General features: G+C 43.1%; 2 protein-coding genes and 1 long non-coding RNA gene across 8 annotated transcripts in view; 1 reads left to right on the forward strand and 2 right to left on the reverse strand.

The window, feature by feature from the left end:
- LOC140582834 (uncharacterized) overlaps window positions 1-11,286 on the reverse strand; it is a 137,630-nt gene extending 126,344 nt beyond the window's left edge. For both annotated transcript variants that reach the window (XR_011985623.1, XR_011985622.1), the window contains exons 1-2: window positions 10,658-11,286; window positions 6,522-6,629 (exon numbers count right to left, since the gene is read on the reverse strand). This is a non-coding gene — a long non-coding RNA (uncharacterized lncRNA). The remainder of the gene's footprint in view (window positions 1-6,521; window positions 6,630-10,657) is intronic.
- Window positions 9,565-15,888, forward strand: LOC140582826 (pantothenate kinase 3-like). 5 transcript variants are annotated; one of them, XR_011985602.1, is made up of 9 exons: window positions 9,565-10,498; window positions 11,519-11,608; window positions 11,845-12,197; window positions 12,330-12,574; window positions 12,656-12,832; window positions 13,143-13,266; window positions 14,474-14,599; window positions 15,013-15,142; window positions 15,223-15,888. XR_011985602.1 is itself a non-coding variant. In XM_072707230.1 (8 exons), exons 1-8 carry the CDS (start codon window positions 10,375-10,377, stop codon window positions 15,061-15,063), a joined length of 1,290 nt encoding a protein of 429 aa, XP_072563331.1. In that variant the 5' UTR covers window positions 9,565-10,374; the 3' UTR covers window positions 15,064-15,888. The 5 variants fall into 5 exon arrangements, 1 of the variants encoding a protein (XP_072563331.1); XR_011985604.1 differs by lacking the exon at window positions 9,565-10,498 and adding an exon at window positions 10,948-11,093; XR_011985603.1 differs by lacking the exon at window positions 9,565-10,498 and adding an exon at window positions 11,047-11,181.
- A 2,927-nt stretch (window positions 15,889-18,815) lies between these two features.
- Window positions 18,816-21,443, reverse strand: LOC140582829 (uncharacterized). The gene is made up of 6 exons (XM_072707234.1): window positions 20,553-21,443; window positions 19,770-19,983; window positions 19,566-19,685; window positions 19,301-19,461; window positions 19,025-19,193; window positions 18,816-18,932 (listed from the first exon to the last, which is right to left on the reverse strand). The coding sequence occupies exons 1-5, from the start codon at window positions 20,816-20,818 to the stop codon at window positions 19,124-19,126; spliced, it is 831 nt and encodes a 276-aa protein (XP_072563335.1). The 5' UTR covers window positions 20,819-21,443; the 3' UTR covers window positions 18,816-18,932; window positions 19,025-19,123.
- Window positions 21,444-27,001: the final 5,558 nt, after the last annotated feature.

Consider the following 27,001-nt stretch of genomic DNA (forward strand, 5'->3'; position numbering starts at 1 on the left):
CGCTGTAGTGCGGTCTCAATGTCGGGAGCACAGGCAGCCACCAATAGATGGGAGAGGCAGTGACACTACTCTCCTAGCCCTTATGGGCAACGGGGTGAACCAGCGATACCCCGATGAAAGCAGCTGGCCGGAACAACCGGGCCAGTGGCAAACATTGTCAGAAGCGATCGCTAGAATGCGACAGTTGACTATGAGGGCGGGTGTGTATACCGGGCATGTTGATGCACTGGACAATTTATCTTTAACAATACTAACCCGGAATGCTCTCATTAAAACAGCACCCACTCCCTACAAAGCAGCAGTGATGTCAGTGTTGTTGACTATGGTAGGGGAAAGAATAGGAGATGTGGCGTTCAAATTGAGAGAATTGGGAGATCTAGAAGAGTGGGATAAGTCTAACCATGATGGTGATTACACCTGGGACCCAGGAGTGGGATGGACAATTTAAAATTTCGAGGTACGGTGACAGCGCGACCGGTATTGGTGGGGAAGGTGAAGATGCAACCTTTCCCCATACCTCTCGCAAACAAAGTAGTGAGATTGAAGCAGCACCAGATTGGTGGAGTGTAAGAAGCATGGGTTTTAAAATGGAAATAGTATGTAAATGACAAGGGCTATGAGTAAGTGGCGGATGTTGTAGAGAAAGGGGAAGAGATTGTGATATTGACGGTGTTGGTGGAGTCCCCTATATCGTGGGGGGTGAAGAATAGAAACAGCATGTGTGTTGTACGGATGGGGCGGCTAAGTATGTCGATGGTAAGCGAAAGTGGAAAGCTGCGGCATGTAATCTATGTACGCAGCAGATGTTGGAAATGACAGGTGAAGGTAAAAGCAGCCAATGGGCTGATTTGTGAGTAATGGTTTTGGAAGCAGGAAGGGATGAGTGATTGCTATGTTTATACTAATTCCTGGTCAGTAGTGAATGGTATGGCTGTTCGGATGCCTGCGTGGAAAAATCAGAATTAGAGAATTAGGACCAAGGAGGTTTGGGGTAAGGAATTATAGGAGCGAATCCGAAAACAAGTAAAAAGAATAAAAACACAGGTATGTGGGTACAACAACAAGACAACCCACCGAAACCTGCAGAAGTGATAGCTGTGGGACGAAACAACACTGTGGCTGTTACGGAGCCAAGCCCCGAAGGTGGCGACATGTCCCAGCTAATGAATGTTATCTAGGAGAAAACTAATGTGCATGTGAGTTCTTTCCTTATGTGTGAAGGATGACGCAATGGTTCTGGTGATGGGCGTGGCCGACGCTGCTGACGACCTTCGGCTATGCTGCAGTCCCAGGGACTGAGTGGGAGCAGACTTCTACTTTCAGGATCGGATGGAAAGACAGCGCGACGGAGCGGCAGCAAGACATCTTCACCTGACCAGCAAACCAATCATGCTTCGTTGTTGAACTGACTCCTGTGAACCGGAACAAGATGTACGTCTGTAGAGGATGCCACAATGGGAAAGAACATTCCCATCCTTGCGTCTGCCGGAGTGCCCCTCAAGTGGGTGTAGGAGTGTGACCTAACTCATTGGAGGAATCGGACTGAATGCACCATGACTATGTGAAACACCAAAATTCAACTAAATAATGTTCATCAAGTGTTAATCACATTTAATTCTAATGGGAGATATTCTGGAATATTGATTCAAGTATGTAATTATATCTGAAGCCTGAAATAACTCAGTGTAACGAGACTTTGTGTACTGGCCAATGGGAAATGTATAGTGTAACTACTCCCCAAACTTTATGTAGGTTCCATGTGCTGCCTGTAATAGCTGGAGGGGCATATTGGAGAGAATGACTAGATACCTATACTAACAAAACGTATGATATACGAGATAGAGGATATATGTATGCACTACGAATACGTTATACTATTGGCTGTGTGGAACCATCTGTTTATGTATCTATACCCGCAGGTTATATGATCACATTTCTGCACGGGTTATACATTGGTGAATCATGGCTGAGGGACCGAATGTATTAGGATGAATTCGCGGACGATTACGTCACCCACGTGACATGGAATTAACTTTACTATAATATTCTGGAAAGTTGTAATTGTGGATTAATTCCGATCGCGTGTTGACTGATCGTCCTGAAATTCAGATCAATCGTCCATGATTCACCCCGAATGTTACTAAACTGCACGAACATGTTATTTACCGATCCCCTGTAAAACCTAATTTTGCCATAAATAACTTGGGCTCATAAAGAGAAGCCAGGATGCTCATCTGGGCCATTAGATCGGCATGCAGGATGCTTATCTTGGTTTCGGGAGATAGGGTGGGGGGTCGGTATACAGCACACTGTATTGCCTTTAGGGGGGAACAGGGAGGCATTGCGCAAGGACGCCTATTGTAGTATGTTATCGCAAGCAGCATCACTCGGACAAAAGGGGCAATTGGAGCACACTATATTGCCTGGGGGGAAGGGGTGAGCCTGGCCAGCTTACCCCCTGCCCACATGCAACTCTAAATTTAGTATAAAGGAAGGGGGAGATCCCAGTACTGACCGGAGTTCAGCCGTGGGATAGAGCGCGCATCGCCCGGCACTTTCTTGGAACTCACGTGTTGGTATCCTGCCAGGACTGAAAGGGCTCCCCAGTCCATGAAGGTGGGTGATGATGGCACGTCCGAGTGTAAATAGCTTTGCAACTGCTTATGCTTTCCCTTGATTGTTGCGAGTAAATTATCGGCGCTTGTGATAATATTTCGTAACTTTTTATGTTTCCTTGCTTCTTGTATGTGTAATTGCTTCTTTTCTATATATATTCATACCTTTGCACCTAGTACTATTAGCTATAAGATATATATTATTTGATATCCGTTGTAGTACGAGTTGTTTTGCATTGCCTTCAGTATGATAGCTCAGTATTGGTGTTAATGCGAGATCATTTTGTATTACTTATTAAAGTGTATTTGAGTGAACCTAAGCGTGCCTGTTTGTTCCTTCGAGAGCCCTATATCCCTCTCTCATCCATTTTAAGACATATGGTCACACACATTTGCAAGGATGTTTGCAAAAGGAGATCTTCTGCTGCTGCTGCTGCTACTGGTGTAGAAAACATCTCAACAGCAGACAGGGAGACAGTCTCATCCTGTGCTGCCACGTTTCCAGATGTGCTTGGAGAGGCACCACATCGAACCATGAGACAACGGAAAATGGCCCGGAACCGACTAGCTGAAGGGTTGTAATTCCAGCCCCCGAAAACACACACGCACCACTTTTACAGATCTTTACTCTTTTTCAGATGAATTTCTTGAGAAAGAAAAAAAACTGCACTGCTAGTAACAATTTGGCTTCATAAATTGTACAAAGTGATAGATTTACATGCATGTCTGTTTGTCCCCACAAAGTTGATCACAGCTGTCAGTCTGAGGATATTATAAAGACGATGCAATTACCATGGTAACACAGGATAGCTGTGACTGGCCACAACTAGGTACCATGGCAAACAAATAGTCTTATGGAAACCTTTATGGAAACAGACAGATATACATACACCATTTTGTGTGTATGTATGTGTGGTTAAATAAATAAACCTAAATTCTAAAATACCTACCCGATGCCCTGATTGAATTAAATAGGAGCTCTAAGTGGTCTTGACTGAAACGATAGGTGCAGATGTATCGCTGACACTGAAGCAGTTCTGGAATCATCATCAGGGTGTCAATGTTGATGATGAACCCCACAACAGATAGGTACCTTCAAAACAAAATGTTTTGTCAATATTATTACTGTAAACCAAGATACTTCAAGAGAGCGTGATATAAGACAACTAGAAAAAATAAAACAGATATGGCCAAGGTTGAAAATATGAACACCGCCATACATATGGCATACTGTAGGTGTGATGATGCCACACTGCCAGTATGACACCTCCAAGAACTGGAAAAACAAACAAAACAAAACAAAAAAACAGCAGACTGCAACAACATTAGAAGCAGAGAACAGAGCATCATATGAACTAATGATGCAGCATGCAGGAAAAGAAAACAGAGTAGGATTAGTAATGTAATACGAGTCAAAAGTTTAGACAATTATACTTTATGGAGCTCTTTTTATGACTAAAACTACAACATAACACAGATGGGGTTATGAAGTAAACAAAATAAGTGTACACAAAGTTAAAGAAAAGGAATTCCTTCCAGTAGTCCTAAAAGAGTTCCTATATGTGTTGAGGACTTGTTGGCTGTTTTGAAACATACTTCGTTATAGTTAAAGTTAAATTAAAAAAAATATATATTTTTTTTAAATAAACACGAGTTGCACGCCTAAACTTTTGACTGGTACTGTATGAACATAAATGAAAGCATCAATAGCCATCTCTACAATATTCTTTGAATGTTTTGGTCAAAAAAAAAAAATCCATTTCTCCCAGCCTTGAAATAACATCATATGAACTTGATGTCATGAACTTATGAACTCCTCATGAAAAGAAAAGCTTCACTATTTCCTAAAACCTCTTTGATCAATGAAGGGGTGTGCCATCTTTAATCACCAAACTCATCAAGTAGTTCCTGCCTCACAACAAAAACTCTACTCTCTGCCCAATTCAAACAGCTCAGTGGAGTTTTGAAACCTTTGGCATGGGGATTGCAACTGTTCATGATGTCAAAGAGCCTGTCAATCATCTAAAAGCAAATATATGTATTATAACAGGAGGAATCATTAGCATAAATAACATGTTTCCATGTATCATTAGCTAATTACTAAAATATAGCATCAATGTTTTTCACTATTTGCTTCATGGTTATTAAACTTTGCATGTAACATTACCTTAATGAATTCGGCTGTTGCTTCACAGTGTTGAAACTGTGATTAGCCGAGGTCCCTCAATGTGCGCTGAGCTACTGTCACAGAGCGACTCAGTGTTTGTGCAGCCACGGACACCTTCATTTTCTGTGAATCAAAATTCACATGCTTGTCTGTGATTGTGTTGGCAGCATGCAGCCCTTCTTTTGCTTGGACATCATTCAGATTAACTATGTATGTCCAGTTGATCTGGCTAGTGGTGCTGCTTATTGGGCTGCAACATATTTTGTGCCAAGTTCAAGATGTGGCAAGGATCCATCGTCACAAACACCTTTGCACCAGTCACTGGATGTGCAAAAAAAGTTTTTAACGGTTCACCAGGGTTGACCTTCAGCCAGCATCCAAGCTGGTTACACATGCTGACATTGGAGGCATGTCCATCCATTGTAACAGACGCCACTGTCATCCCATACTCATGCAGTTCCTCCAATGCATGAACAAGTAGCACCTTCTGTGTCTCTGGCAACAGGGAGTTGATCAGGTAGTATGCAGTTGGAGCCTTCCAATGGCCTTATAGGCCAACCACCATAAAAACAAGAGCCTGTGTGGCCACATCCGTTTCATTCACTCCATCCCCCATATCCACAAAGCCAGACATTTCCTAGGTATGTGGATCATATTGGACATGTTTTTTGATGGTCATGGCATCCAATAGAAGACTCACGCGTATATATTTAGCCGGATCTTCATCATGTTGAGTCCAGGGTTGGCATCTACCGTAAAAGAACTTGGTATAATGAAAAAATCCAGTTTAATCCAAATGCCCAATTCAGGATTTTTTCGACCAATTAATAATCACTGTGGGCGATAACCAAAAGCAACAATTTGATCACATGATGAGGATTCACTTAAAATTTATTATGCATCATTATTTATTTATGGTATTGATTAACTACACCACCTTTTACACGTCATGATTAAGGGATAAAAATAAAAGCTTAGAAAGAATACATCAAATGGATGAATACTTTTGCAATGTATGTGGATGTGGGAAATTAAGATGGAGAGACTCTCTGAGATAATTGTAGGCTTTGGGACCATGTAGGTGGAGACTGAGGGCAATCTCTTTCTGATCTTTTGTATACTCATGGCTCTGTTTGGACAGGAGATGCACTGGAAGAGCTAAAATTCAGTTAGCACACACAAATTAGAAACTCCCTTTGAAATAATAATTAGGATGGCTTTTGGAATTTTACCCTTAAGTACATACCACTTTCTCCATATTTGTATTTTATTTCTATTCTACCTGAGTATAAATCCAGCCTCTCTTTCAGCCCTTCATTAATGAGGTTCTTCTCCCTCAAATTTTGCAGAAGACCACATACTCTGTTCTTTGCTCTCCGTTCTCGATCCTTAGCGTTTCTCTTTTCATGCTCTCCACCCTAGATAAGATTTCATTGAGTCTAGCCCTTAGATTTTCAAGAGATGTAGGCAGCGCGTAGGAATGGTCCTAGTAGACACAAGGAGTCAAGTTTATATCACATCAGTCAATTCATAGTTAGTATAACGTGCTGTCTGCTGGTCTGTATTTGTAATCACGTCACCCCACAATTCCACTGTGAGCACTGCATGCGTGCGTGTATCTGATTTAGCAGCAGCATGTTTCAATGTGTATGCATGTGTATGCATTAGTTTATCTGAAAAACATGACAGGGGGTAGGGTTTTGTGTCAAAAGAGGTTTGAAAAGGACCTTAGTACTCACAACACTAGGATCAGGCAGAGCTTCAGTCTCTTGGACAGGCAAAGAACAGTCTACTGACAGGTTCTCCTGTGCCCTCACTGAAGTCAGTGTGGTCCTGGTTGCCATGGGCTAATTTGAAAGAAAATAAAATGCTTAAAAACATTAACAGAGTTAGATATGTCACAGCCTAATGCTATGGAATACATGACTGATTCCTTTAACCCTCAATGGTTCCTTGGGGTGCGTTCTGCACCCCATGCCCATTTCTATGGCTACTACCATGTTGTTATTAAAATTACAGCAGTTATCCTCTAGGACATTGTAAGTGCACCAGTTTTACATACGGTCATGCAGAAAATGATAGAAAAAGTGTTGACGTCAATTATCGCTGGCATACTTTCTTCGGGGGTGCAAAATGCACCCCAAAAAAAACTTAATTTATGACAGATGTCTGTGGAGATTCTCAGTTATCCAGGTCATGGTTATCCTAAAAAAGGGTTATGCAATAGCAACTGGACTTTGTTTTTCATAGAAGAAGTGTTGCACTCCATCCAGAGTGCTTTCTCAATTCTGACTGACTGGTTGGCATAGCAGGTTGATGAACCCTGTAGAATCCTCAAGTCGTTAGCACTAGATGGTCACCTGTGGGTTGTTGTTGTTCCCCCTGGCTTTCATGTGTTTCACTGATACCACCTGAGGCTGAGCGTGAACGACTGTGGAAGAGTCTGGGCAAAGTTGAAAGAACTGCATTGTAGGTAGGTGATAGACGTCTTAGGCCACCTCCTCTGTTCAACGACGGTCGTTCATTTGAAGCAGTTGTCCTCCCGGTCCACCTACAATGCAGTTCTTTCAACTTTGCCAAGACGCTTCCAAAGTCGTTCACGCTCGGCCTCAGGTGGTATCAGTGAAACACATGAAAGCCAGGAGGAACAACAAAAACCCACAGGTGACCATCTTGTGCTAACAACTTGAGGATTCCACAGGGTTCATCAACCTGCTATGCCAGTCAGTCAGAATTGAGAAAGCACTCTGGATGGAGTGCAAAACGTCTTCTATGAAAAACAAAGTCCAGTTGCTATTACATAACCCTTTTTAGGGTTAATTTATGACATTGATATGATCGACAAATTCAGTTAATTAGTGATAATTGCTACTATAATTTTTTATGTTATTATATTCTAGAACATTTTCGGATATTAAAAAAAGTCAGCCATTTTGTTTTGTTTACATTTCAACTGTTAGAAAAGATATAACACCATGGCTAGGTATTCCACAGCTGAAGCTCTTCGACACATTCTGCAAGAGGATACAGTCGGAATGTGCATTATATGACCAGTCCCCTCTGCTGCCCCCCCCCACTGCCGCAACCCCTTTAACTGCACTATCTCACTGCGTAAGCTGTGCAAGCATCATTCAGTTAACTAATAAATGTATCTTAACTTTAGTTAATTGAATTTGAGCTTGGTACCATTGAATTATATATGCCAATGGATAGGGGTGCAACTTGAACCCCAAGGACCTGGAACGTAACTTTCTGACAAGGACCCATTGAGGGTTAAAAAAAAATTACTTTTCACTGACTATCTAATCCTTATAGCCTAACTACACACCTACCCTTTGGAGATGAGTTGGAAACCTGAACACAGAGGGAAGAGCTCCATCTCTGATTCTCACAGTCTGACCTGTCCTGTCAAAATCCTCCTGTCTAAAGTGCTCATGGCAGAGCCTGGATGCATCATTGGCGCTAAAACCTTCACGCCTAAGGGCTACCTCCCACTGCTTCCCGAGGTGGATTTCTTAGGGAAACCTTCAAAGTTTGAGAAATGATTGATGATTGATTAGGAAATAGAATGTACATATTATCCAAAGATAAAACTAAATGAAAACCGAAGAAACAGTGCTCAGTATTTACTTGCAGTGGTACTCCAAAAAGCAGTTTCTCCCCTCTGAAAAGCGGAGATGGAGATTGCACTTCCCTTTGGGATTAATAAAGTTCTTTGAATCTTGAATCTTGAAAAATCAATTTCAGTGTAGGATTTGGAGGCTTTGTTTCAGCATTGCATCTTTTGCACTGGTTCTGGGATCAAAGAGCCGAACCACTAATGGGACACAGGTGAAGTAACAAATGAGCAACACAACACAATAGATGATGAAGTGATGGAAATGCTCAGGTGTAATATCTTGTGTGTTTACAGAGATATATATTTCATATGATAATGTGTATGGTCAGAAATCATGAGTAAGTTGTGATTTGTGTTTTTTAGACACATTTTTCGCTAGCACAACTCCTTAGATGGCTGGACATTTTCCTGTCCTCAGATGTGGAAGCACACAGATGACTTCAATTGTGGGGTGTTGGTATGCACGGTATGTTTAAACAGTTTTTTTTTTGTTGTATTTTGGTAATATTGCAAAAACCTACTAAGTTGTAGCTTTTTAACAGTTGGCTGAGATAGATGTTAAGGAAACAAGAATGTCACCTGAGGTACTTCAACTTGGACAGCTGTGTCATCTTTGAATATATCACGCATCATGTCTGGTAAAAGATATTTCACCTGAGGTATGCAGTGATGGCTTTTATTTTATAGCCATTATATTTCCTTTGACAAACTGTGTCTTCAACCATCCAAAAAGAGGAAAACAAACTGAATATTCTGGAAGTCACTGCCTTACAAAAGGCATTTATCTTATCAATTAATTGGTTTTCCATTATTTCTAATGGGGAAAATTCGATCACAATTCGAACTTTTTAGGATTCGATCCGGGGTACTGAAGGGATTAAATTCGAGGTCTGAGGTACCACTGTGTGTGTGTGTGTGTGTATGTGTATATATATATATATATATATATATATAAACTGGACAGGTCAAAGCTCATTTGCTTTAGAGGTCATGGTTCCAGAAGTAAGGTTATGTCTTTATGTATTGGTTTTTATTACTGAAATCTAAACCAGATGAAAATGGTGGACGTATCCTGTAATTACGCTAAATGCACGGTAACTTTTACGACGATAATTTAATAGTTACGACCTGGAACTATCATGGCAACTTTGAGTGTAACACGTTTAAACCACAGTATGTTAACCTATGCTCGAATTCTGAAAAGGGATTAATATTTGTTTTGTAACCAAGTCCATGTTAACTTTATGATCGCTCAGAAAATGTTGAATGCTAAGGCGCCAAAGAACAAATATTGTGCACGAGTATATTTGCACTTTATTCTTAAACACTGGGTAAGCAATATAAGGAAATCATGGGTGGATACACTGTACAATGTATTGGTGGTTGTCAGTCAGTTTAGGGAAATTAATGTGGAATAGGTCACTATAAAATAAAAGATCCACTCCCGACGCACGTTATATAGGGTACGATATAAGTGCAGCTTCACTAAGCACATCAAACTGCAGTCTGCCCAGGTGAACACACAGTTCTCAGTCAATTATCTTCATTGTGGGAAGGTATGAAAGAACTTCTAAACTACCACGGAAGATTGTGCTTTTATCCTGAAGGATCACTTTGTTGACATCAAGACCCGTTGCAAAATGCCGCCAGTACGCGGAGCTTTATATGGTTGTCTGTGGAGGTAAAGATGTAAGGTCGACGGGCTGAAATATTAACGTGTGAATTATTGCCGTCTTTTTATGTTCGCATTCGCGTGCATTGCCTAACATTGCCAGTCTGCAGGCGTGAAACGATCTGCTTCTAGACGAAAGGACGCTTCGGCCATGACGGCCTTCCATAAGCTCCGCCCCCGATGACGTATTTTCCCCGTCTACGTTGCAGTGAGGTTGTTAACATAACATATGTTCTAGAACCCGGGCAGACGATTCTCATTTCCTTTTAGTAGTTCCTGGAGGAAGCAGCAAGTGATAGCGATGGCCAGTTTATTTCGCTATTTCCAGCCGCGCCATTTGCTCTGCGCAACCGGAGTGGTGCTTGCGGCAGCCGGTACAGCGTACCTTGTACGGCGACTCAGTAAAAGGGTGGAGCTACAGGAAGGTACCTTGATACTTATAGTCTATATGTGTAATATACAGTGGTACCTCGGTTCTCGAACTTAATCCGTTCAGGACTCCGGATCGAATCCTAAAAAGTTCGAGTTCTGATCGAATTTTTCCCATAAGAAATAATGGAAATGCCCCGATCGTCCGCACGTACCTTCCGTGTGCCACGCCCCCTCGTTAACCTCGTGTGGGATCCCCATGTGATCAGCTGTTTCTGATTGTTGTCATTAGTCCTCTGTGTTAAGTTCGCTTTTCAGTTTGTTTCCCCAGTCCGGTCATTGGGTGCGTTCGACTGGCTTACAGCGCTGGCTTAAGCAACGCATTCTGATCCTGACGCAATGCATTACGGTTAGATGCATTGCGACCTCTCACCCGGCTGCACAAACTGGAACCGCCTCCGTGACGACACACCTTTGCCCTTATTGGCTGAAGAGTTTAGTTACACGCATGACGTTTGTATCTCAGGCAGTTCCAATGCGTAATCTGCTATTTCTCCCGAATATCACGTAAAGCTGTGTGAACTGGTTTTCAGTTAATTTACCTGGTAAAATAAAGTTTAAATAAATGACATAAATGCTCTAATAATACACGTAAGTTAGTGGTTTATTTATTGTTTGTTACTGTAATGTTGCGCTGCTTTATTTGGTTAATCGTCCAGTCTGTGAAGAAGGCATTCAAGTAAGAATTGCATTGTAGTATGACTCATTTCCTGGCATGTACAATTTATATTCACGTTCACGGTTCGACTTCTGATATTCAGATCAAGTTCTAGGTCAAACTGGTTTGTTCGACTTTCAAGAAATTCGAATTTTAGTGATTTCGAGAACTGAGGTACTACTGTATATACAGTACATTTCGCAGTAGATTAAAAAAAAACACATTTTTACACACGTATGCCCTATACCCTTGAAAGAGTAATAAATAATATGTCCACAGATCAACACTTAAAACAATAATAATTTGTTTTGATTAAATATATGTTTAGTAACATATCACTTACACTTAACAATGGCAGTGCCCAGGGAACCAGAGGAGCCGACCAAACCCTGCACATCGCCCAGCCCTGCCGGACACACAGCGGAGCCGCCAAGGTTGAACAAGCCACGTAAGTGTCCCCACCACTCCCATCCAAAGGCCTTTCTCATGTTATTTCCCAGGTTTCCCATTTTTATGTAATGTAAGAGATGCTGGTCCGGACCAATAAGTAGATAAGTAAGCTATCCAATGGATGGATGGATAAATTCTTTGATCGTCTTTAGTTATTCTGGTAGTAATTGTTGATCTTCAGATTTATGAATATCAAACAGGAAAGTAATTACTTCCCTTTTTTTCTTGCTAAAGCCTTTCCCTGGTTCGGAATGGACATTGGTGGGACCCTTGCGAAACTAGTCTACTTCGAACCAAAGGACATCACAACAGAGGAGGAACAGGAAGAAACGGAAAACCTTAGAAACATCCGCTCCTGTTTGACCTCTAATGTGGCTTATGGCTCTACCGGCATCCGGGATGTCCACCTGGAAATGAAGGGTCTGGAGCTGTGTGGCCGAATGGGGAACCTGCATTTCATTCGTTTCCCCACCCAAGACCTCCCTGCCTTTCTGCGAATGACCCGTGACAAGCAGTTCTCCAGGCTCCATAAAACACTCTGTGCCACGGGTGGTGGGGCCTACAAGTTTGAGGCTGATTTCCAAACGGTGAGTTCAGCTGATGTTTCTGACTCAGATTTTTACAATGTAATGCGATTCACTTTGTCTTTGAAAAGGGGAAATTTCCAGAGGAAATCACAAATCCTATTATCAGTTTTGTTTTCCCTGTAACCCCTTCAGATTGCTGGTCTACAGCTCGTGAAACTGGATGAGTTGGATTGTGTCATCCGTGGGGCCCTGTACATGAACTCCAGTGGACCCTCCGAGTGTTTCTACTTGGAAAATCCAACTCATCCAGAGCAGTGCTTCCTCAAACCTTACCCACTGGAGAACCCTTACCCATTCCTTCTTGTCAACATCGGGTCTGGGGTCAGCATTCTCGCAGTCCATTCCAGAGATAATTTCAAACGTGTCTCTGGAACAAGGTGAGCTAGGCTCTGATGATAATTTTTATATCTTCTAAAGCTAACATTGATATAACAGTTTGATTAATGTCTGGCTTTCAGTCTCGGTGGAGGGACTTTCCATGGGCTGTGCTGTCTGCTGACGGGTTGCTCCACGTTTGAGGAAGCACTGGAGATGGCCTCACGTGGGGAGAGCACACAAGTAGATAAACTTGTGCGGGACATATATGGGGGCGACTATGAGAGGTTTGGTCTCCCAGGCTGGATTGTGGCCTCCAGGTAGGATGTGGTCATATAATATAGTGTAAGTCAGCCTAGAATGACCTGCAACCCCGGCCCTGATACAAGGCTTAAAATTGTGCTCAAGCAATGTAATACTGTAAGAAGTCACAAGAGCAAGGAAGGATGCCTGGAGGTGCTGGGTGCTGAGTAATCTGAAAAGCAGCTGTCGTTCAGTAACCCTCAGTCATATTTAAACCTAGAGGTATTAGCAATAACCTGCATTGTACCTGATGCTGCAGGATTAACCAAGACATGACAGAGAAGAAAAAAATAGGGTTTATTTATTGCTGTGTACTCTTTGTTTCAGTTTTGGAAACATGATTTATAAAGAGCAGCGCGATTCAGTGTCCAAAGAAGACCTGGCCAGGGCAGCATTAGTTACCGTCACGAATAACATCGGCTCCATCAGCAGGATGTGTGCCTTGAATGAGGTAAGCCTTTGTCACAGCTTACACACTAGGGTGGGGTGAAAAAATCTAAATTTCCAATAGCAATTTCCTATAGTGCGGAAAAGTTGTCACTGGACCTCGTTATTAAACGTGCGAAATATCTTTGAAATAGGTTAATCCTTTCAGGCTCTGCAACGCGATCGAAGTTTTCACCTGTCACATCAATGCGCAGATCCACGCTATGTATCATCCATATAACGCAATGTAAATTGTTACAATTTAATACAAGAACCTAACAATCAGTCAGTGACAATGAATAAGTGGGGAACGATTCATTCAGAAATGTGGAGCATGCTTACACTGACATACTGGCAATATACACTATCCATTATCTATACCATCCATCTATCAATAATTTATACCGCTTTATCCATCTGGGTCTTACCAAAAATATTGGGACGCCACTCCAAATCATTGAATTTGGGTGTCCCAATATTTTTGGTAATATAGTGTATCTAACCATTTTGACTGTCATGCTTAATACTTTTCATTTTGGTGGCACTGAGGAACAATTTTACATTGCGTTATGATATGGATGATACGTAACATGGATCTGTGCATGACAGGTGATTAATCGTAATGCACGTAGAGCCGCAGAGCGACGTTATGTATGTGTATGGCTGATACCCAGTAAAAATCTGCGTTACCTGAACGTTGGTATTTTGTAGTGATTATCACCTGAAAATATTAACCTTCAAAATTTCTAAAAAATTTTGCACGTTTCATAATGAGGTCCAGTGACAACTTTTCCGCACTATTGGAAATTGCTATTGGAAATTTAGATTTTTTCACCGCACCCTATTACACACACCGTGCCTGTGTACTCTGTTCACATATGATTCACATACGTGATACAGAGTGGGATGAACCGCATTACTAAAGAAATTTCCCACTATGTAGAGCAAAACCATACCTCCAGAACAAAGACTTCTGGCTTATCCCTACTAAACAGCCCTGCTCTCTGTTTTGTTAAGATATTAAAAATTTCTTACTGTGTTTTTGTGTCTAGCAAGTCTCATAATGCAGTTTCTCTGTAATGTCTCCCATGATGTAAAACCCAAATTCCAGTAGTAGTAAAAGCCTTTCCTTCATGCTGTTCAGTGACCACTGGGGCAAGAAGTATATTTTTGTTTTAAAAGGGGGAATTTGTTTAAAACTGCTTGCTAGCTGCTTTCTTTATTCTCTGAAGAACATCGAGAGAGTGGTGTTCGTGGGCAACTTCCTGAGGGGTAACATGCTGTCCATGAAGCTGCTGGCCTACTCTATGGAGTACTGGTCTGCTGGACGATTGAAAGCACTGTTTCTTCAGCATGAGGTATGAGTCATTTTAACCTCAAGCCTCCCTTAATGTTTTGTAGTAGCCAGAGGTGGAAATTTCAGGTCCAGAAAGTAAAAATTCAGACCTGGATTTTGTTTCAACCAACCAATTGTGTATGAAGAGTCAATGTCACAGAGTACTCAGCTGGTTGGTTGAAACAAAATCATGGTCTGGATTTATACTTTCTGGATCTGAAATTTCCACCTTTGGTAATAGCTAATGAATGTTAATGGCCGCTAGCTTATGAACTTTTTGTATATGCTGCTAAAGAATCAGCCATTTTGTTGATGCACAGTTTTTCATTTCGTTGTTCATGTTTTTTTTCCTCATTAAGCAGTTATTTGCTTGGAGCACCACATAATGAATGTATACTGTTTATAATGTGTATAATGGTTTTTATTTTTTTACAGGGCTACTTTGGAGCTGTTGGGTCACTTCTGGAGCTGTTAAAATCCTCCTAAGCCCAGAAGTATAAATGACCAGAGTGATATTCTACCGCCCTCCTGTACATCTGCAACTCCATCTTTGCCATGTGGCCAGGTAGTGTATTCTAGTGTCTAATTCAGTTACTGTGTATTCTGTTTTTATTTTTGTCTTCTAAGCTTTTCTTTCTAACGTAGGTCCATCCATCCATCCATTAACTTCCGCTTATCCGGAGTTTGGGTCACGGGGGTAGCAGCTTCAGGAGAGATACCCAGACCTCCCTCTCCCTCTAAGGCGTTCCCAGGCCAACCGAGAGATATAATTCCTCCAGCATGTCCTGGGTCTGCCCCGGGGCCTGTAGGACATGCACGGAAAACCTCTCCGGGTAGCCGCCCAGGAGGCATCCGCACCAGATGTCCAAACCACCTCAACTGGCTCCTTTCGACGTGGCGTGACGTGGTCTCGGACTTAGAGGTGCTAATCCTCATCCCCGCCGGTGTGACCTCACCAAACTCCTCCCACGCCCGGCTACCAGGCGCTGGCAAACGGGCCCCTCCCCCATGCCGGGCTCCAGGGTGGGGCCCCGGTGACCCTAGTCTGGGCAAGGGAAACGAGACCTTGATAGAATTCTTTGTCATAAGGGTTTTTTTGGATTGCTCTTTGTCTGGCCCCTCCCCTGGGTCCTTTTTGCCTTGGGAGACCCTACCAGGGGCTATTGCCCCCGACAACATAGCCCCCAGGGTCACTGAGGCACGCAGACCCCTCCCCCATGATAAGGTGGCAATCCAAGGAGGAACGTAGGTAATGGAGAAAAAGAGAAACAGACCCAAGAAGTTATTTCATAATAAAAACCTTTAAAAATATTTATGAGAGTGTGTTTTACCACTTTTCTAAATGTTTAGTGTCAATAGTAAATTCCATGATGTGCAAAAAGCTAAAAGCACATGCATTTACACATAGTAGTAATTTGAATTATTTGTTTCTGAATCTATGTTTTTTTTCTATTATAGAAATTACAGCATGGAAATAATTGCACTGTGTTGTGAATAAATGTAATGAAAATTTCTGTTTAAATCAGTACCATGATCGTCCTGTTACATGGAAACTACATGAAATACTATTTTAAAATCAAGCAAGGCCTAAACTGAAAGTCAAAACTGCTGGAGAGCCAACAGGGTCATGCAGATTGGGACTGGAGTGGTGCCGAGGTGTTGACAAGCATAGTGGATAAAAATGGCATGTATGGCAGTACCAGCAGCCATAGTTTCAGTGTGTAATATGTTAAGTTGTGGATAGGCTAAGTTGAAGTAATAGGTATCCAGTTCAGATGTGAAGACTGAGCCTGATTCAGTATCCCAAACATAGGCCGGTAAACCATTCCATAATATAGGGGCCCTGTAGCATGATGCTTTGCCACCAAATGTCACATTATTTATATGTGGAACAACAAGAAAGGATGTTGTTTGACTTTGCAAAACGTCAGGGTTTGCCGGTCTCTGGATCTTGGTTCCAGCACCCTCAGCTGTATCGTCAGACTGGGTACCCCTATACTGGTGGTGCAGTGAAGGAGATTGATCACATCCTTGTGGGCAGACACTAGAGGTTCCTACAGAACTGCAGGGTCTACAGAAGTAGCCAGTTGATGAATTCTGAGGACAAACCTGTTGCTACTGAGAGGGTTCAGCTTAGGTCCAGTAGGCTACCACGTACTAGGAGAATGAGGCTGGAACTGGCCAGACTCTGAGATTAGGCTGCTTCTAATGAGTTTGCATGCAGCTTGTCTGAGGAAATTACAGACTTTGGTGTGGCTGCTGAAGCTCACGTTATGTGGGAGATCTTTCGCGATAAGATCCTGAAGGTTGTGGAGGGTTGTGTTGGTGTTGCCAGTATTTCTAGAAGGAGGTGCTTTATCTCTCAGGGCACCGTGGATATTATATAGAGGAGTCGCAACACGCAGCTTGATGGCAACTCTGGTTTTTACTGGGAACTCAGATGGACAGCTGTGAGGGCACTGAGGGCAGATAAGGAGGCGTTTGGTAGACGAATCTGTTCGCAAGTGACACACCATCTGTGATCTGAGAATCCATGTCCTGCTTACAAAGGAATCGAAGCATTATGCAGATCCAAATCTGTTCCTCAGTGAGTCACAGTCAGAGTCATTTATTTAGACTTTTATTATACAGCATCACTTCATCCAACACCACTGAAAAGAATTATTGACTAGTAATACCAATGTCAAAAAACAAAACCGTCACACACCAGCATGTTTTATTCTATACGGACACTTTGCTACTCAGTGGTGCTTTATATTTTATGTTTCATGCAGAGATAAATGTTGTTAGTAGATCTTCTTTAATAGCTAATTAATACTGTATTAATTAATCAAATCATACATCACTTTTTCCTGTTAGATATTTTTTATTTCTTTTTTGTATGATGTTAGACTGTTTACTTACTAGTTGTAACTAAAATAAAAATATTCTTGCAATTCTGAATGCTTTTCAAACTTGTTGCATTAATTAAATAACTATTAAGTATGTCATGGGGTGGCATGGTGGTGCAGCAGTTAGCACTGTTGCCTCATACCTCTGGGACCCGGTTTGAGTCTCCGCCTGGGTTACATGCGTGTGGAGTTTGCATGTCCTCCCCATGTTGTCATGGAGTTTCCTCCAGGTACTCCGGTTTCCCCCCACAAGACAAACTGAAGTTAATTGGAGTTACTGAGTTGCCCTAAACGTACATTTAACGTACCCTATTAGAGCTGGACTCACTTGGCTTCACAATCTCTAGTTTAATGTGGTAGATCATATTATTACATTATGTCACACAAATTCATACATTATCTAACTATATGTTGAGGTCAGTGGAGAACTTCTTGTACATGAACCCACACATGTACAGAGCCCCATGCAGCTTTTCACACCCAGCATAGGTCTAAACCCTCTCCTCTGAATGACTTTCGCTCTACACCAAAATCAAAACGAAGTTCTTCACCAAGATCAATTTTCCTCTGAGCTAAGAAAAGGATGACGTCCTGCTCTTTCCCATCCATCTCCACGGTGTAGAGCCTGGGCCGAATGTTGGCTTTCTTCCTGGAATGATTAATTAGCCGTCCAAAAGTTTGCTTCTTGGGGTGGCACTCACATTGAGGTGCGTGTGCATCAATGCACATGTGATTATTTTTACTGTTCTTGAAGAAAAACATATACCCAGTCTGCTCCTCAGTTGTAGCCTGGTGGATCTGCCAGCCCTCTGTGGCTGTGACTACCCGCCCATGATAGTCACAGACCACCTCACCAGCCTGGAAATGCCGGGTCGTGCAGACGCCCTTGCCCTTCCCCACAATGTCCACCACCACCAGTCCCTTCCACTTTTGTGTGGTGATGAGCTTCTGGATGCGCCTCGAGTCCATCGCCGTCTTGACAGATCCGGTGGGCTTCCAGTCTTTTAGGATCCTGGCAGCGCTGGGGACGTTGCTCTTCCAACCCTGCTTTTTTATCCAAGCGTTGACCCTCGACTCTGTGGGTTCCCGTCTGCCAAAGTGTGCTGTCAAAAGCAAATGAAATTGGTTGGTTAGTCAAGAAGACCATGTGAATCGTGTACATAGGATAGTTTCTCAGTAAAAAGGTCATTAATTAGTGTCAATAACAATACTCAACAGAGGACATGCTTCACGCGCAGTTTCATCTGGGCCTTCAGCCAGCGCTCGTAAAGCTGCCTCTGGAACTGGCCTGACGTCTGTGAACGAACGGTCCTGTCTGGCACGTCTCTATCCAGGGTCACCGGATGAGTCTGCAGAAGCCGGTCATATGCTGCCTGGACGTCGGCCCCTTGATTTGATCCGGGGGCAGCACTCCGCACAGCGCCACGGGTAGCACGGATGGTTCCCTCTTCTGCAGAGGAGGCACTGAAATACAAACAGTTTAAGATTAGTGTTCAGTTATGAGGGCTTTGATTGTGTGTGTTGAAAGTCCGACAGCAAACATAAATCATGCTTACCTTAAGTCACCTGCCAGCTTGCTCAGCAGCTTACTGGCTGCCACCACATCTTGAGCCGTCGCAGCAGAATGACTGAGATAATCAGCCACCAAAGTCTTTTCAGAGTCTGTCATGTTCTTGCTGGCTGTCCCAAACACTCGTCTGGCTGGTCACTGGGTCCAGCTGGTATCTAAAGTGCAAAATTAACATGGCCTTTATTAATACTTCTCACATGATGCCTGATAACGTGTATTCAGAACATATTGTGGGGGAAATGCATCACGATGGTTAGCTTACCTTTGGTGCAGCCGGTGGAGGTCGTTTGATGCATTGTATATCGGCCTCCCTGAGGTGGAGACAAAGAACCTCTCATCTCGCCCCGGCTGATTGGTGGTTCTTTTGCTCCAATTGGAGGCCAGGAGCTGCGGACGCACGTGACTGAAGTAGGTCTGAAACCACTGTCGACAGAGGAAAAACATGAACAAGGATTTAATTTTGAAAAGGTGCTGTTTGGCTCGGGCAGGAAATATGAAATAAATCTGGACCAATTTGAACAACTTACCTTCTCCTCCTCAGAGGATAGGGCAAACGCAGCCACTCGTCGTGTGGACGATCTGTGCTCCTTTACCCCAATGACCGTGTAGCCCGACTCCTCTCTGGTCCTCTTCATCCACTCCTGGACCTGCAGAAAACAAAGACGTCACACTGGTTAATAAGGGTAATGGCAAAAGTGACAGTGACAGACAAAGAAGAGTACAGTACTTACAGTCATGTGCTCCACCACGCCTGCTTGCTGGAGATGCTTCAGGATGACAATGGCCTCCAGGTAGTAGAGCAGGAGGCAGCACTCTTTCAGCTCCAGGGGTGTTTCTTCTGGATAAACCTTACCGACGATCGCCAAGAAGTCGTGCTTGGCAGCCCTCAGCACGGCCCAGCAATCTTCTGGATTCAGATGGTTCTTCTCTGTCAGAATGGCATGCCTATAGAAAAATCAATTATTCTCAATCCTGATTTATACAGTCTACATTTTAAAATGCGCGTAACACGCAGGAGACTATGGGCAGAATTTATAAGCAAATCACAATGTCAAATGAAAAATATAACAATTGAACTTACCCAGAGTGCGAATTACCCCTCCATAATTGGGGCTTACTGCCTTCATAACACTTCTATGACCATTATGGTCTGCTACCGCGTCAATACGAATAGCCGCCACCAGGATCTGTGTTACTAACATGTATGCAACACACGGTCATGGTCTGGACATGCGACACAATGAGAATCAATACAGAAGATCTCATTGTCCTTATCCCTGTCCAAAAGAACTTGGATTTGATAACTCCCAGGAATTATCCTAGGAGACGTATACTAGTAAAAGTAATAAGCCTATACATTTACAAACAGCCTGGTCTGGTCCAGCAGCCTGGTGTTATTCCTGCCCTCTCAGTCCCCCAGCTCCAACAGCCTTCAGAAATACATATTTGCCTATCAGGCTAATATGTCTTGATGATACAGTAGATCTTAAAGTACAGCCTAATTTCTAACTCACCTCTTAGTCCTACGCGCTGTGCTCATCCTGCCATCTTCCTGCTGCCTGCTCACTGTCCTGATCCTGCCATCTCCCTGCTGCCTGCTCACTGTCCTGCATGCTGTCCTCATCCTGCCATCTCCCTGCTGCCTGCACACTGTCCTGATCCTGCCATCTCCCTGCTGCCTGCACACTGTCCTGATCCTGCCATCTTCCTGCTGCCTGCTCACTGTCCTGATCCTGCCATCTTCCTGCTGCCTGCTCACTGTCCTGCACGCTGTCCTCATCCTGCCATCTTCCTGCTCCTGTGCCTCTCCTGCCTTCTGCTGACCACCATTTTCCTTAATTCATACACATTAAGTTTGCAAAACTGCGCCTATACTTTTAGTGTAATGTTCTGTAGCTACTTACTCTTCTTTTACCACCAAAAAACGTGTCTGATGTCTCCATCTTTCCTTGTCCTCATAGTGTGTCTGTGAATAAAATGTAATCTATATTTAACAAAACAGTATCTGGGCTATCAGATGAAGCTTCTAAAAATGTCTATAAATATGAAATTTTGGAATACAGAATCAATACCACTATTAAAATACCACTGTTAAAATTCAAATAATAGGGCTTATTATTTGCTAGCTAGTTTCTTTTACGTTGGCCCTATAGGTTTCACTTACAGTATAGTAATGTTTTTTCAGAGCATAACGTTAGACCTTGTTATGCGTTACCATTAGCCTAATAACAAACCACACAGGCTAAGTGGTGAATTAATTTCAGAAAGGGACAATTTATTCGTGATAAAATGAGAATGAAAACATAGGGAATTCATCTCCTTGGAAAATGACCATGATCGATTTTACCTCAACAAATAGGCCTGGTTTAAATAGAGAACTTAGCTCATCTTGCTAGTTAACGTAACTAAAGTTGACTGTACCGGTGTTCTGTCGAGTTGAGCTACTTTGTCGAGGTAAGCAATGGTTAGGGCTATCGATTAGCACTACGGTAGCTTACCTCGACAAAGTAGCTCAACTCGACAGAACACCGGCCTCAGAAGGACAATGGTAAGTAATTCAACTTATAAAGATGTCAGCTTGCATTAGTAGATGAAACACTTAAACGAATAAATGAAGGTTGTAAAAACACATTTTCAACAGGATAGACTTCTGTTGGCTACTTACATTTACCAACACACGACAAACAGTACCATGACAGACAAAAACAATGAACAGGTCACTCAATGAGAATGAATGATGCAACCGATTGGCTGCTTCTGGCACCGAGGTGGGTAAAATAGTACGGTCCACATTAGGGGTGTCTGAAATAGTTTTACATAAACTTTTCCTACCAGGTGAGATTATCTTTTTTTTTTTTTACAACAAAAGAAAAATGTTAAGTTTTTGTCTGTTGGGGGGGGGGGGGGTCCAGGTTTTGATTGGGGGGTACAGTACCCCCCGTAATTCGAACCATAAACAAGACCCTGAGATACTTAAACTCTTCCACTTGGTGGAGGACCCCATCTCCGACCCGGAGAGACCATTCTACCCTTTACTGTGGTAGAAATATTATAAATCAAGCACTTAGAATAAAAGTCTGGACGTCTTAGTTTGGTGAGTAAAGAAAATCTCTTTTATTCCAGCAAGTTCAGCAAAGTGCTCCCATCACACTCTGGCCCTTGGTACCAAGTCACCCCCGGCACACAGAGCAACCAGTAGATAAACCATAACTCCCAGGACTTCTAAGTCCTGATTGGTCATGAAACATCAACAAACTAAGCTGAAACGTATAACAAACACAATTCTCCCGCTCCATTGGTTCACCTTGATAGCAAGGTAAAGTTCACCCATTGTACGCAACTTACTGGAGACAGCCTCGGCTTCTAGACTCTACTTGAGATATGTATATAGATATTAATTATATGACATTGAATCACTGTTAATGTTTGGGTGTTCCATTGATTAATGATTAACACATTGACATATTGTCCCTGAATCGCTGAAAATACATGGTTAACATATGATTAGTATGATTAACATAAGTATGATTAACATGATGCGATCATTTGTGTAACATATTATATATTGACTACTACAACTACTTTATTAAGCTATAACTCTTTGTGCACCAGTTGGGGCGGCTTCGAGTCTCTTCCTGCAAGTGGTTTCTCCCCCTCTTTGCTCATACATGGTTAACATATGATTAGTATGATTAACATAAGTATGATTAACATGATGCGATCATTTTTGTAACATATTATATATTGACTACTACAACTACTTTAATAAGCTATAACTCTTTGTGCACCAGTTGGGGCGGCTTCGAGTCTCTTCCTGCAAGTGGTTTCTCCCCCCCTTTGCTCCACTGTCTGCTTCTCCAAGGTCCGAGCTTCTGCGGAGCCAACTGCAGGCAGCTATCACAAAGCGAGGTCACACAGTATTCAAAATAATCTCTTCTGGCCTAAGGCCAAAGACATAACAGACCCAATATGCCTCCCCTCCCGGGCCTACTAATGTCCAATTTTACTTCCATATTACGAGAGCCCAACCTTCACTGGGAACACGTCAGACTTATTACCAGCAATGCGGACCAAGCATCTGCTCCATTCAAACAGGGACCGAATCGTCCACCATAGTGGACCATGAACCACATACTCCTAAAGCACCTCCCACAGGGCACCTCGGGGAACCCGGTCGTAAGCCTTTTCCACGTCCACAAAACACATGTAGACTGGACAGGCAAACTCCCATTTGCCTCTCCTGGAGCCGACACCTTATCGTGGTGGAGGGCTTTGCGTGTTCCAGTGATCCCAGACGCTGGAACCCAGCGTCTGGTGGCCAGGCCTGCACCCATTGGGCCTGGTCAGGCACAGCCTGAACAAGGCACGTGGGCTCACCACCTGTAGGAGGGGCCATAGGGGTCGGGTGCGATGTGAGTTGGGCAGTGGCCAGAGGCGGGGACCTTGGCGGTCTGATCCTCGGCTGCAGAAGCTAGCTCTAGGGACATGGAATGTCACCTCTCTGACAAGGAAGGAGCATGAGCTGGTGCGCGAGGTTGTGAAGTTGCACAGAAGTCCAGTAACAGAACACCACTCGGGTTCAGATCAGGGAGGCCGTTCCTCCCAATCACCCCTTTCCAGGCCACACTGTCATTGCCCACGTGAGCATTGAAGTCCCCCAGCAAAACGATGGAATTCCCTCGTGGCACGCCAACCAGCACACCACTGAGGGAGTTCAAGAAAGCCGGGTACTCTGAACTGTCATTCGGCGCATAAGCGCAGATGACAGTCAGAGACCTATCCCCGACCCGAAGGCGCAGGGAGACAGCCCTCTCGTTCACCGGGGTTAACTCCGTTGTTAATGCACCCAGCTGTGGGGCCACCAGTAGCCCCACCCCCGCCCAGTGCCGCTCACCCGCAACTCCAGAAGAAAAGAGCGTCCAGCCCCTCTCCTGGAGATTGGTTCCAGAACCCACGCTATGCGTTGAGGTGCGCCCGACTATATCTAGTCGGTGTCTCTCAACCTCACGTACAAGCTCAGGCTCCTTCCCCACCAAAGAGGTGACATTCCATGTCCCGAAAGCCAGTTTTGTCCGCCGGGGATCGGACCGCCACTGTCATTGTAAATATTTCAGATTTTTTACATTTAACTGTTGTAAAATGTTCCTAAAATTTTGGTGTATTGCTCTTCATCCAATGGGACTTCCAAAATAAGTCGTTAATACATTTATTTGATTCATTCTGCTGTTTGTAACCTGCTGTTTACGTGATCTCAGCCTAATTGTTGTGTTCCCAGACTATTGGGGGATGGATAGCCCTGCATGTGCATCGCAGAGAGGTGCGATAACATCTGAGGAATGCTGCTCACGTCTGCGCCATCTCTCTATCAGAAAGTTTATGTTTAACTTGCAATAATTTTGTTTCTATGTGTGAGGATCTGAAGGGACTGGCAGGAGTAGTCACATGGTACTGGTAATTACACCATATTGGTAACCACATGATCTACCAGGAATGTATAAAAGGCCGCCAAGGTAGAATCTCATCCTCTTGCTACTGGGTTACTGCTGGACATGGGGTGGGTTTGTCTTCCCTGTGGGTAAGGAAAGGGGGAGAGGGTTGTGAGAATTTGAATGTTTATGTGTGATTTTAATTTTACCAGGGTGATTACTAGCAGCGTGTAACTCTTCATGGAGGACACAGAGGTGACTGTTTGGAGTTTTATCATTTGAAGTGATCTCCAACGAGCTGCTGGGCTACAGACATTGAGGCTCTGGTAACTTGGGTTATATTGGGGGATTTAGCAAGGTCTGTGTTTCGTTGTTGATTATGTTTCTTTGTATCTGTAGCATTGGAACGCATCTTCTTGGTCTTACTGTGCTGAGAGGGCATTAAGCATTCCTGCAAAGGACCAGACCAGCCACTGTTTTATGGTTATTGAACAGGGTTTTTTTGGGTTTCTTTTATTAGTTGCCCTGGTTGCTGCTATGGGCTAAGCTGTAAGGTAGTAACGCAGCATTGTATATTGGGTGGTGGATACCGGTTGCTCCCCTCCCCCTGTGTTTGTATCTGAGATCTGTCTGTACAGGGCCAGATCCGCACGGGCTTTTGCTCTTCGCTGTTGGGCGCCACACTGAGGGGGCACTGTATTAGTGGATGTCTGAAGTCTCACGTTGAGCCGCATATTGCAGTGGTATTTGTTGTGTGTAGTGCTTGTTGTGTTGCATGTTGTGTGGTGTTGGGTTTTGTCTTTTTGTCACTAGGCTTCCTGAGCTGAGAGCTGCGCGTGCTGATCTGACCTTATTATCTGGAGGAGAGTCCGCTGGCCACCCCTAGCAGCATTTTTATTTGTTTAATGATTTTAGTTCTGTGTAATAAAGTGGATTGGGTTTTAATTTCCTATGCCTCTTTGTTATTGCCCCTTTGCGGGGAGGGTTCAAACCTACAGTAGCCACATTGCAGGCATGAACAGTAGGGGTTCCTCCTGCCCTTATTAGGAGGTGGCGTAGTCAGAGTAGTGTGGGCATCCGGTGCTTGGGGTACCACATATGGAAACCACCTAAAAATTTAATTAGCCAAAAAGTATGAAGAAATGTTTTGACACTATTCAATGAATGAGAACGAGAATTGATTGTCAGGGTGGGACAGATTTGAAGCTAGTCCAATCAGACGCAGTATCTATAGCTTGTGCTTTTTGTATGTGCGCATGATTGGACATTGTTGATCTAACCGCCTTCAAGCCCGTAAGTCATGTTTCTGTCTGTCTAAGGGAAACCGCACAGTTCTGTCTGTAAATCCTTATGCCATATTGTCTTTGCTAGGCAGTATTACAGTAATGTGTAATACCATAGTGTTTGGGGTAAATATGTGTTTTTGAAGCATTGGAGGATGTAAATCTATTCTAATAGACCCTGAAAATAAAGTTTTCAACAGTGAAAATGAGCATAACAATGGACTTTTAAGCATAATGTAGGGCTGGACGATTTATCGATTTCAAATCGGAATCGCGATTTGAAACAACGCGATTAGCAAGTCGCAAAAATTGCGATTTAGGATATACATTATACAGCACGTCGGACCCAGGGTTTAAAACTGCTGTGAGAATAGTTTTACAAATTCATGCTGTGCTCCCTGTGTGACTCAGTCATTCTCACCAATCACAGGCGCCATGCTTCTCGCGTGCCGTTCATGCTCACCAATCAGAAGTGGCCCAAGAAGGCGTATAGGCCCACAAACAGCGAACACGTGAAACCCAAGGAAAATGTTACTTTCGCGGTGCGGAGAAAGTGAATTGCCTTTCTATTTCATGGTCCGAGATTGTTTCAGAAAGGTCCTATCATCAATAGAACCGGCGAGCTCCTTTTAAACACCAGCTGCAATATTCTTCAGCGTATCATACCTTTGGTTTTTGTTAATAGGCAATAGCATTAGTATACCGCTAACCCATCAAAACAATGAGACAGTCAGGAGTCGGTGACCTCCAAAAAAGCCATAAAACCCACAATACAGTCGTGTTTATGTCATATGTTTTTGTGCTTATTAAATTTAAGTGTTTCCAACACAATAGTAAAACAAAAGTCTACCTTTAGCATAAATACTAAAAGAATAGATCGCTTTAATCGCTATTGCAGTTGGGTATGGGCACGCGGTCTTATTTAGAAAACATGCAAAAAGAGACGCGAATAATGTTTAATTATATTTAATTAATTGTATTTGTCCGAATAATAAAGCAAAGGAATGATGAGCTGCTTCAGTCGAAAACTGCATTTCACTTCTCATTTAAAATAAAATGCAGGGTTGGCAACTTTGGTCAGCTGCATGGAGTGAGATTTTCTGTTCTCTGTTCTGCACACACATTTACATGTATGTAAGTTTTATTACCTTGTAAATAGTCTGTAGAGTTTGCAAACTGCCGTAACGTTTTTGATGTGAGTTGAGCTACTTTGCCGAGGTAAGCTACCGTAGTGCTAATCGATAGCTCTAACCA

Source organism: Paramormyrops kingsleyae, chromosome 25 (assembly GCF_048594095.1).
Source record: "Paramormyrops kingsleyae isolate MSU_618 chromosome 25, PKINGS_0.4, whole genome shotgun sequence".
NCBI classification, from domain to species: domain Eukaryota; kingdom Metazoa; phylum Chordata; class Actinopteri; order Osteoglossiformes; family Mormyridae; genus Paramormyrops; species Paramormyrops kingsleyae.